The following is a 12,944-nucleotide window of genomic DNA, read 5'->3' as shown; positions in this document are numbered from 1 at the left end:
TAAGGACAATATCAACCAAATACAGTTTAGATAATTAAAAAAACTGAAAAATTAAAAATATTAGGACTTTATAGCAATTCAAATTTCATTTTTTTATTAGGTCAATGGTATAAGGGAGATAATTCCAATTGACGTAATAAATAAGGGAGATAATTCCAATTGACGTAATAAAAAATTGTACTGAAATTTATTAGGACAATATCAGCCAATCAAAGTGCGAGAAATTACTCTAAATCAGGATAATTCTGCTTATTTATTTAGGGTTGAAAAATGCAAAATAACATCTCTATGCATAGTCTGTAAATGTTTGAAAATTGAGTTGATATACAAACCTTTCAAAACAGGCCAAAATTCATCCTTTTTTAAATTGATTGTTCCAAAATCGTATTGAAAATATAAATGCCTACGTGCAATTGCGTAAGGTCGATTTCTAACCAAGTATTTTAACAACTAGTATTTTAGAGTTACACAATAAATATGATTAATTGTGTAAATATATTACAAAAAGTAAATGTGCAATTGCATAAGGTCGATTTCTAACCAAGTATTTTAACAACTAGTATTTTAAAGTTACACGATAAACATGATTAATTGTGTAAATATATTCCAAAAAATAAATGTTTCCTTGTACCAAAAAAAAAAGAACCTACTTTATAAAAAAAGAAAAAAAGCAAGTGTTAGCTACTCCTTGACTTTTACAACTACTGTAAAAGGGGCAGAAAATACCAAGATGGAGGTTCAAACTCATAGGTCGAAGACAAACTGTCAACCCTATGGAAAATAGAGAAAAATTTGTCTGAGGACACCAATACCCCTGCTCAAGCTTACATATAATATGTAAAAAAAAAATTGGTACAAACAGATGTGCAGATGGAAGGATGGACAGCTAGAAAGACAGATAAAAGATGGTCAATGATAAAACTTAATTCCCTTTGGTCAAGTGGCCAGGGGTGATCTCAAGTGCTCTAGAGGGATCAGTGCTGTCACGAGTCAACTTTAACCCACATCATTGTCAATTGTATAAAATGTAAGAATAGGAGGTTTTATGATAAAACAGTCTTTATATTGATTGATTGAGTTTTATTTCCTTTTTTCAACATGAATTGGCAATATTTAGTAAGTTTGAGCAGAATTATTTGCATAGCAATATATCAGTCCGGTATATCATCGATCCTTTAACTAACTAAGTTAAATACATCCAATTTACAAATTAAAATAGGCATATACTGTCAATATTTGCTCAACAATCATATTGTAAAATACAGAAATAAAATAAACATATATAAACAACAAGCATTTGGCTTATTTAGATATTCCTTTGATAAATTGACTAAAATAAATATATGAATTGTAATTAAAGGGGCACTAGCTACGAGATATATAAAAAATCAAAAGTATGATTTTTTTTGTTCAATCATTAATGAAAGTGAAATAATAATTTACTTTTATCATGTTTATCAGCTTAAATGGTTCAATTTTATCAAATTAAGCTTATAAACATTGATACTGAATTATTCACTTGCAAGTGAATAACTCGACCTCATTAAATCCGTATTCATGTGAATTCCAATTTTAACCCCATAGAAAGAGATAGAATAACACATGCATTGTCCCTGTATGGGTATTTAAAGGAAAAGAATGTCAACATTGAAATTGAAACTAGGTAAATAATTTGATTAACTGATTTGATCCACACAAAATCATTCTTATAAAGATCAAAACAAAGATAAACATATTTTTTTAATCTACAATACAAAATTTAACAGACATATAAAACTTCAATTCCACGAGTTGTTTAATCTATTTATATCTATGTTTATGTTTACATTACTTATATGGTCATAGAAGGTCAACTAGATAGATAATTAGATGGTGTCTTGGCTAAAATTCACATGAAACGAAGCTACATCTTATTGAGACCATGTCCTGTCAATGGTTTATTTTATACTTTTGATAGTTTGGAAAAATGTTTTATATTGTTATAAATAAAATATGAGAATTTGAGTCAAATCGGTGAATATGAATTTGACAGCTAGTGCCCCTTTAAGAAATAATTCATGCATGCCATGCTCTATGCTCAATTTTACATGGGTAAGCACTATATTTTTCATTATATTAATACCTTTCATTACTTGTAGCATGATTTAATTTTACTTCCCAGGGAGCAACACCATCAAAATGTCCATTTTGATCTCCTGCTTTGTTCAAAATTCAACTGACTTTTTTCGATTTAAATTGTGAAGTCAGTCACATGAGGCCCATGTTTTATGGGAATTAAAACATGGCTTTAGACAAATCCAATGAGGAACATCATATTAGAATTCCATATTTGTATTTTCAGATGTCCAATATGTATGCAATGAGTAAAGAAGATAAGGTGGAGCTATTCAGTTTGATTGACAGTGCCTTACAAGTTGTCTCTATGTCTGATGTGCCAAAATTACAACAAGAATTAGCTACTAAAATGAATTTTGGTAAATTCAATCTATGATATGAATTTAATAAATTTGGGGTCAAAGGAATTTTTGACACCAACATAATAACCCAATAAAATATATGCTTTCCTAGTTTGCTTTAATAAATATAAACACAGATTTTTCATTTGAATGATTCTACATTAGGAATAAGTATTCCCTTTTCATCCAATTATACATGTGTCATAGATATAGGAAGATGTGGATGAGTGCCAATGAGACAACTCCCCATCCAATAAACAATTTATAAAAGTAAACCATTATAGGTCAAGGTACGGCCTTCGACACAGAGCGTTGGCTCACACCAAACAACAAGCTATAAAGGGCCCCAAAAATTACTAGTGTAAAACCATTCAAACGGGAAAACCATCGGTCTTATCTATATAACAACAAGAAACGAGAAACATGTATGAACTACATAAACAGACAACAACTACTGTACATCAGATTCCTGACTTAGAACTGGTGCAAACATTTGCAGCAGGATTTAACGTTTTAATGGTACCAAACCTTCTCCCTTTTCTGAAACAATAGTATAACATACTTGACAATACCCTGTTACAAATAAAGCCATGGGAAAATGTTTAATATTTATCTAGTTCTTTTCTTTTCTTTTTTTTCAGACCCTCAAAGCCTTTCAAAACAAGTTGCCAAAATCTTATTTGCCAAACCAGAATTCCCATCCGTCCATCCAGACTCGCAAGACCTTGAGACTGAGCTTCAGAAAATTAAATTAGCTATGGGTGCTAGTAAAAGGACGGGACACAGTACAATGGACCAAGCTGATAGTGGGGATTTTGTAAGTGTTAGATATAGATTATTGTCTGGATTTCTTTGCACGATTACTGATCAAGAGATCAAATATGTGATTGAATAATGAGATTTAAGGAAATACTGCATACAAAGAATGTTGTCAGAATTCAAAATTTTGAGTTTTAAAAAAATATGAATTTTCTGTATTTTGTCACTTTTTAGGAATATCACATCATTTGTACCATTAGAAATTATTTTGACAAACACATTTAATATTTTCACTGTTTGGGAGTCTGTGAAACTTGACCTGAGATTTTGCAAACTACCGGACGGGTATTGTTGTCTTATAACAATCACTTTTGCATTGTTGTGTCGATCAGACGTTTTCTCTTGTGACATTAACATTTTATGTGAATGTTTGTGATGTCCAGTAATGGTGAATAAATAGAGATAATGTGTATTTATAATGATGCAATCATAGAAATAAAATCTTTTTTCTTTTGAAATTTCTAGAAAAATAAATGTCTGGTTCTTGTTTTAGCACCTGTTACCTTTAAACACAGGTTCACTGTTAAATAAAAACCTGCTTAATTTACTGGTACTGTAAATTCAGATATTATTGCTTGCATTTATTATTGCTATTGTGTCATTGTAGACTAAAATGCGATTTTAATTTTTAGCTCACCTGGCCCGAAGGGCCAAGTGAGCTTTTCTCATCACTTGGCGTCCGGCGTCCGGCGTCGGCGTCGTCCGGCGTCGTTAACTTTTACAAAAATCTTCTCCTCTGAAACTACTGGGCCAAATCAAACCAAACTTGGCCACAATCATCATTGGGGTATCTAGTTTAAAAAATGTGTGGCGTGACCAGGTCAACCAACCAAGACGGCCGCCACGGCTAAAAATAGAACATAGGGGTAAAATGCAGTTTTTGGCTTATAACTCAAAAACCAAAGCATGTAGAGCAAATCTGACATGGGGTAAAAATGTTTATCAGGTCAAGATCTATCTGCCCTGAAATTTTCAGATGAATCGGTCAATCAGTTGTTGGGTTGCTGCCCCTGAATTGGTAATTTTGAGGAAATTTTGCTGTTTTTGGTTATTATCTTGAATATTATTATAGATAGAGATAAATTGTAAACAGCAATAATGTTCAGCAAAGTAAGATCTACAAATAAGTCAACATGACCAAAATGGTCAGTTGACCCGTTTAGGAGTTATTGCCCTTTATAGTCAATTTTTAACCATTTTTCGTTAATTAAAGTAATCTTTTACAAAAATCTTCTCCTCTGAAACTACTGGGCCAAATTAATCCAAACTTGGCCACAATCATCTTTGGGGTATCTAGTTTAAAAAATCTGTGGCGTGACCTGGTCAACCAACCAAGATGGCCGCCACGGCTAAAAATAGAACAATGGGGTAAAATGCAGTTTTTGGCTTATAACTCAAAAACCAAAGCATTTTGAGGAAATCTGACATGGGATAAAAATGTTTATCAGGTCAAGATCTATCTGCCCTGAAATTTTCAGATGAATCGGTCAATCGGTTGTTGGGTTGCTGCCCCTGAATTGGTAATTTTGAGGAAATTTTGCTGTTTTTGGTTATTATCTTGAATATTATTATAGATAGAGATAAATTGTAAACAGCAATAATGTTCAGCAAAGTAAGATCTACAAATAAGTCAACATGACCAAAATGGTCAGTTGACCCGTTTAGGAGTTATTGCCCTTTATAGTCAATTTTTAACCATTTTTCGTAAATTAAAGTAATCCTTTACAAAAATCTTCTCCTCTGCAACTACTGGGCCAAATTAATCCAAACTTGGCCACAATCATCTTTGGGGTATCTAGTTTAAAAAATGTGTGGCGTGACCTGGTCAACCAACCAAGATGGCCGCCACCGCTAAAAATAGAACATAGGGGTAAAATGCAGTTTTTGGCTTATAACTCAAAAACCAAAGCATTTTGAGGAAATCTGACATGGGGATAAAAATGTTTATCAGGTCAAGATCTATCTGCCCTGAAATTTTCAGATGAATCGGTCAATCGGTTGTTGGGTTGCTGCCCCTGAATTGGTAATTTTGAGGAAATTTTGCTGTTTTTGGTTATTATCTTGAATATTATTATAGATAAAGATAAATTGTAAACAGCAATAATGTTCCGCAAAGTAAGATCTACAAATAAGTCAACATGACCAAAATGGTCAGTTGACCCGTTTAGGAGTTATTGCCCTTTATAGTCAATTTTTAACCATTTTTCGTAAATTAAAGTAATCCTTTACAAAAATCTTCTCCTCTGCAACTACTGGGCCAAATTAATCCAAACTTGGCCACAATCATCTTTGGGGTATCTAGTTTAAAAAATGTGTGGCGTGACCTGGTCAACCAACCAAGATGGCCGCCACCGCTAAAAATAGAACATAGGGGTAAAATGCAGTTTTTGGCTTATAACTCAAAAACCAAAGCATTTTGAGGAAATCTGACATGGGATAAAAATGTTTATCAGGTCAAGATCTATCTGCCCTGTAATTTTCAGATGAATCGGTCAATCGGTTGTTGGGTTGCTGCCCCTGAATTGGTAATTTTGAGGAAATTTTGCTGTTTTTGGTTATTATCTTGAATATTATTATAGATAGAGATAAATTGTAAACAGCAATAATGTTCAGCAAAGTAAGATCTACAAATAAGTCAACATGACCAAAATGGTCAGTTGACCCGTTTAGGAGTTATTGCCCTTTATAGTCAATTTTTAACCATTTTTCGTAAATTAAAGTAATCCTTTACAAAAATCTTCTCCTCTGCAACTACTGGGCCAAATTAATCCAAACTTGGCCACAATCATCTTTGGGGTATCTAGTTTAAAAAAATGTGTGGCGTGACCTGGTCAACCAACCAAGATGGCCGCCACCGCTAAAAATAGAACATAGGGGTAAAATGCAGTTTTTGGCTTATAACTCAAAAACCAAAGCATTTTGAGGAAATCTGACATGGGATAAAAATGTTTATCAGGTCAAGATCTATCTGCCCTGAAATTTTCAGATGAATCGGTCAATCGGTTGTTGGGTTGCTGCCCCTGAATTGGTAATTTTAAGAAAATTTGGTGTTTTTGGTTATTATCTTGAATATTATTATAGATAAAGATAAATTGTAAACAGCAATAATGTTCAGCAAAGTAAGATCTACAAATAAGTCAACATGACCAAAATGGTCAGTTGACCCGTTTAGGAGTTATTGCCCTTTATAGTCAATTTTTAACCATTTTTCGTAAATTAAAGTAATCCTTTACAAAAATCTTCTCCTCTGCAACTACTGGGCCAAATTAATCCAAACTTGGCCACAATCATCTTTGGGGTATCTAGTTTAAAAAATGTGTGGCGTGACCTGGTCAACCAACCAAGATGGCCGCCACCGCTAAAAATAGAACATAGGGGTAAAATGCAGTTTTTGGCTTATAACTCAAAAACCAAAGCATTTTGAGGAAATCTGACAGGGATAAAAATGTTTATCAGGTCAAGATCTATCTGCCCTGAAATTTTCAGATGAATCGGTCAATCGGTTGTTGGGTTGCTGCCCCTGAATTGGTAATTTTAAGAAAATTTGGTGTTTTTGGTTATTATCTTGAATATTATTATAGATAGAGATAAATTGTAAACAGCAATAATGTTCAGCAAAGTAAGATCTACAAATAAGTCAACATGACCAAAATGGTCAGTTGACCCGTTTAGGAGTTATTGCCCTTTATAGTCAATTTTTAACCATTTTTCGTAAATTAAAGTAATCCTTTACAAAAATCTTCTCCTCTGCAACTACTGGGCCAAATTAATCCAAACTTGGCCACAATCATCTTTGGGGTATCTAGTTTAAAAAATGTGTGGCGTGACCTGGTCAACCAACCAAGATGGCCGCCACCGCTAAAAATAGAACATAGGGGTAAAATGCAGTTTTTGGCTTATAACTCAAAAACCAAAGCATTTTGAGGAAATCTGACATGGGGATAAAAATGTTTATCAGGTCAAGATCTATCTGCCCTGAAATTTTCAGATGAATCGGTCAATCGGTTGTTGGGTTGCTGCCCCTGAATTGGTAATTTTGAGGAAATTTTGCTGTTTTTGGTTATTATCTTGAATATTATTATAGATAGAGATAAACTGTAAACAGCAATAATGTTCAGCAAAGTAAGATCTACAAATAAGTCAACATGACCAAAATGGTCAGTTGACCCCTTTAGGAGTTATTGCCCTTTATAGTCAATCTTTAACCATTTTTCATAAATCTAAGTAATCTTTTACAAAATCTCCACTGAAACTACTAGGTCACAATCATCTTTGGGGTATCTAGTTTGAAAAATGTGTCCGATGACCTGGCCATTCAACCAAGATGGCCGCCACGGCTAAAAATAGAACATAGGGGTAAAATGCAGTTTTTGGCTTATAACTATGAAACCAAAGCATCTAGAGCAAATCTGACAAGAAGTTAAATTGTTAATCAAGCCAATATCTATCTGCCCTGAATTTTTCAGATGAATTGGACAACTGGTTGTTGGGTTGCTGCCCTCCAATTGGTAATATTTTTAAAGAAATTTTGCCGTTTTTGGTTATCTTGAATACTATTATAGATAGCGATAAACTGTAAACAGCAATAATGTTCAGCAAAGTAAGATCTACAAATAAGTCAACATGACCTAAATGGTCAATTGACCCCTTAAGGAGTTATTGCCCTTTATAGTCAATTTTTAACAATTTTCATTAATTTGGTAAATTTATGTAAATTTTTACCAAATATAGTTCTCTGTTACTAATGGGCAAAGTTCATTATAGATATAATTGTAAGAAGCAAAATCGTTCAGTAAAGTAAGAACTTCAAACACATCACCATCACCAAAATACAATTTTGTCATGAATCCATTTGTGTCCTTTGTTTAATATGCACATAGACCAAGGTGAGCGACACAGGCTCTTTAGAGCCTCTAGTTGCGATATTCAGAAAAATACTGTTGATCATTTATATTAAATATTTCAAAATGCGAGTTTTGATTATTGCATTGATAACCCTGTCGCATTTTTTGCAATAATAAAAACATCGCAATAATTTCTGAATTTACAGTAACTTGATTCCATTTTAAAACATGACCTTGTGACCCTGCTTTAGTTCTAAAAATTCAGTACTAATTTATATATTTTCTTTTTTTAGATAATTGATGATGATGATGGTTATTTTACAACAGAAGAAATCAATGATAACTTTTTAGACAATCTTCGTAAACAATCAGGATTAGGATGGTGAAGTGAAAAAGAACTATTTTGAAAAATCTTAAAGTGCTTATTTAATCCTGTACTATATTTTTTAGTCAAATTAAAGTGTTAGCATAACACTACTGGGAGATAAATCTGAAAAATCAGCTTAATGTTTTAATCAAGTTCTATTGTTAAGGAAATATCAAGCTTCTCAATGATCAAAACTAGTGTTATATCATGATCAATGATTTTTTTTCAGATAAAGTGTGTGGTTCAATTATTTTTTTTTATTATTATTATATTTTAATCAAAGGGCCAAAGTAAATGTTTTGTCAAATTTTTATGAAATTAAACAAGCCAAATTAATTTTAGTCAAGGTGTATGGTACCACTTTAAAGCAGAGAAAGCATATGTGCCAAATGTAATAATAATTATGCATATTTTGAATCAATTGATGTAAAGATACTTTTAAATGCTTATAGTTAATTTTATTCCTAAATATTCTAAGTTATTCCAAAACGTCAATCCCTTATGTTTTGTGATATATATAAGTTGTTGTAAGCAAAAACAATCTGCAAGGCTTTTTAAATGTCTGATAATTTAATTTAGAATTAAGTGCATTCTGAACCAATTAATATGTTTACATTATAATTTTGCGCTGAATGAAATGTGCTTTCTTATGCTGAGACAGTTGATAATTTTAATAAATTTTCAAATAATAAGGATTACCAATTATTTTAAATGTAAAAAAATTTAAAGTAACAAGTTGAGATGATTTAATTTGCATAATATAGTTGTAAAATTTCTTATTATATTTATACAATTTTTTAAAAATCATTTTACTTTTGGGTGGTCACCTTTCTAAGATGTATACAATATTTAACATTTTAGCAATGAAGAGTTTAGAATAAAAGAAGTGCAAAAAATAACTCTCAAAGTGTCTTTCAATAAAAAAAGATAAAAATAAATGATGGCTAGGAAATTGGTGGTAATTTTTATTACCCATATTTTTAAACTTATAATTATATCATTTTAACAGTATTTATACAAAAGTGTGTTCTATTTAATATATAACTCTAGTCACAGATTAACTTATATATGTGTCCAAATGTATTGTCACTATTTTTTTATATACCTTGAAATGGTGCTTTTATTGAAATGGTAGAAATGGTCTTAGTCCAAATACCATGGAATTCTTATACTGTTTTATTTTCTATTTAATTAAGGGGAATGGAAATTTGATTGTAAATATTTTAAGTATAAATCATCTCACACTTTTATAGGGATATCACTAAACATTTAAAAAGGTATCTATAGTACATGTATTATTATATGCAACAATACTTTTACTAGTATAGTGCAGTTAAACATTTAAATCAATTTTATGGAGAGAAAAAGAGTATATTTTAATAATCTTGTTTTTTATGTAATATTATTATATTGTAACAAACTTAGATAATTATGCTCAATCTAGAATATACAACGAATCATATATAAGCATATCATATCATATGTATTTTATTTTATTTTAAAAAAATTGAAACAGCAGCTAGAAATATAATGTTCAGTGTTCCATCTCTGCAGTCGTATCAGGCTGTGCTTGCAGAGCATTTTATTTATTTGCTCTAAAAATGGTTTCAATCAAATCAGATTTTAAAGACGACCACTATGGAGTCAACTGTATATAATATTTTATCTTTTATGAAATCAAGAGTTTGTTTTGACAATCACATGCCAGTGTTGCTCAATAATGCACCATTTATACACATCATGCATCAGACATCTCCATAAATTGCTCCGTGTTACTACACTGTCAAATGAAAAAAAAAATAAGTTAACTGCAATATTAAGTTGAACATGTGTGTATTTTTACTCAATCTGAAGGTACAATAAATAATGTTTAAACATATCAGCAAAATAAAAACAGTTAAAGAGATAGGTAAATTGAACTTCAACTATAACAGGCTATTATTTGAACTTGGAATTATTTTTAATTATGGAATTTGCTTGATTTCTTGTTATTGAAATTTTCAATAAATTCCACGTTTATTCTGTACTGAAATGTTCTGTGCTGCGCACAACACTTTCTATTACAAAGAAAATAGTATTTTTCAATAGAATATACTGTGCCGCGCACAACACTATCTAACCAAAATACATTGTATGGAAAGTGTTATTAACCGCTCAAAAGATCATAATACCAAATATTACATGGAATTTATCAAAAATTTTAAACACAAAAACTATGCAAATTCCATAATTAAAAATAATTCCAAGTTCAAATAATAGCCTGTTCTATGTGTTTTCCAATCCAAATAAACCCTTCATTTTTGCATTGTTTAAGTTTACCAAAACTACCAAGTGAATAATCTCTATTTGCCTTGATTAAGTAGTTTGTTTAAATCATTGTTGGATGGCATTGTGCTTGCAATTTTTTTAATTTTCAAAGGCTTCAGCTTTTGACTTATTGTCTAGTCATAGTTAAACTTTTCTGGCTGGTATTCTTCTTTCCCATAGTAATCTTTCTGTCAAAGTATTTGATTTAAAACTGCATTATATAACAGCATCTATAAGATTTTTTTTTAGCATAAAATATATGTTAGCATGATGAGCAAAGGGATAAATATTTTAATTAAGATCATTTCTATATCCTCAGCAGGGCCCAGCTGCAATAAATGTGATCATTGACTAAAAATTTGATATACAGTGAAACCTGTGTTATACGACACACCGAGGGACCAGAAAAAAATGTTGGACTATGCAGGATGTAAGAATACTAAGGATAAGCATATTTTGGGACCATGAGGATGTGTCGGTTAAACCAGAATGTTTGAATACTCAGGTGTCGAATTAGACAGGTTACACTGTATTAAAATTGCTTGGAAAATTGTCAAGTGGGCTCACGATCTTGTCAGATCATGGGTCCAGGAAACCAGATTGTAAAAATTGAAAATGGCCTAGTAAACCAGGGTAAAATGAAATAGTTTTGTGTTAGTGAAAAAGATACAATTAAAACCAACTACCGGTAGCTATAAACTTTTTGAGAAAACAAAATTTCTTGATTTTTTTTTTTTTTTAAATAAAGTTGAATTGAGTTATGTCCCCTTTCATAGATTTCAAAATCATGCAAAGAATTTCAAGAACTAACAGTTTTTTACTTATCTTGTATACAAACATTCCTAGCTGTCTTATTAAGTTGAAACACAATTTAAAACAGTATAAAGAGATGTTGGGAAATTATTTTTTTTGACTTATTGCCAGGTATTTGAGTTAACGTATCGATTTATCTTTCAATGGCAAAAGGAATTCTTTGGAGAAACTTGCATGAAGTTATAGTTTTAGAGGCATTATAATTAATTTTAATGTGAGTTTCTGAAAGGGGTGTGTCAATTACTTAATTGTAAAGAATGAATATATGTATAACTCTTATTATTCTAAGTAACTGTTTTTAGTTAATTTGAATATGTAAATATTTTGATGATTTTTTTTTACAATGCATGGCATTTCTATTTGTTATTTTTAGTGGGCTTAATTTCATTACAGTATTTGCTCATTGTTTTATGCTAGATTTTATTGTTCTGGTTTTTTTTTTACTCTCAAATTTACCATTTTATGATACAGATTTTATATTTATACTTGAGGTTTTTTAAAACTACAAAAAAAATTAAAAAATTCACATAAACCATTACATCCAAGTCAAAATGAAGTCAAAGAGAGGTACAGCATTTTATGTCTAAACTTTAAAAAGAACAAAATGGGAAAATGATATATAGCTGTTACTGTTTTAATGAAATTTTTGCTCAGCAACTTGATGTCATTGTTTCTAAACAAGCATTCAGTCACCAATTTAAATGGTTATTACTTAAGTATTGGAAATTCTAAATCATTTTATTTTCTACAGGGTTTGTCATGTTTATATTATAAATATTCTGGTGAAAAGCCAATTGAAAAGAGCACATTTTCCATGACAAATCTGACATTGTGACACAAAGTGTGAATTCCATAATAATTATTTGTGCCCTCCAAATCATTAATGCTTATAAGTTTATTTGTATCTGGTTTGTTTATCTTTTTATTCATTTATAATAAATAAATATTGAAATATGAACATCTACATTTATTATTTTGTGCTTTTGCTACATTTATTTTTGGTACTGTTAATTTAGAAATTATTTTGTGAGTTAGAAATATGAGTAATTAGTTCTATACACACACCATTTGTGTTAATAAGGGAGCAACTACTTAACTTCACAGTGAGAGGGTATGATTTTTGTAAAACATATTCTGACACTGTATGAACATTTTCAATGCTATCAATCAAATTATGTTTTTCAAAGTTCAACTCTATAATGTATGAGGAAAATCTAGATTTTGAATATTTTTTTTTGCCTTCTGCTTATTTCAGAATATTTCTTTGGGAAAATCCCCCCTCCCTTGAAATTTCCGTAATACCTCACAATAACTTCTGTATTTACTGGACATACTAGA

The 12,944-nt window shown here is 30.8% G+C and overlaps 1 protein-coding gene across 2 annotated transcripts in view; it reads left to right on the top strand.

Moving 5' to 3' along the window:
• LOC139498222 (uncharacterized) overlaps positions 1 to 12,564 on the top strand; it is a 294,491-nt gene extending 281,927 nt beyond the window's left edge. Inside the window, exons 10-12 of one of the 2 annotated variants that reach the window (XM_071286594.1) lie at positions 2,342 to 2,474; positions 3,098 to 3,273; positions 8,413 to 12,564. In XM_071286594.1, the coding sequence (XP_071142695.1) occupies positions 2,342 to 2,474; positions 3,098 to 3,273; positions 8,413 to 8,505 (402 nt within the window). In that variant the 3' untranslated portion in view covers positions 8,506 to 12,564. The remainder of the gene's footprint in view (positions 1 to 2,341; positions 2,475 to 3,097; positions 3,274 to 8,412) is intronic. The other variant, XM_071286595.1, reaches the window with a different exon arrangement.
• Positions 12,565 to 12,944: the final 380 nt, after the last annotated feature.

Source organism: Mytilus edulis, chromosome 12, assembly GCF_963676685.1.
Source record: "Mytilus edulis chromosome 12, xbMytEdul2.2, whole genome shotgun sequence".
Lineage (NCBI taxonomy): Eukaryota > Metazoa > Mollusca > Bivalvia > Mytilida > Mytilidae > Mytilus > Mytilus edulis.
This window is presented reverse-complemented; position numbering and strand designations above follow the sequence as displayed.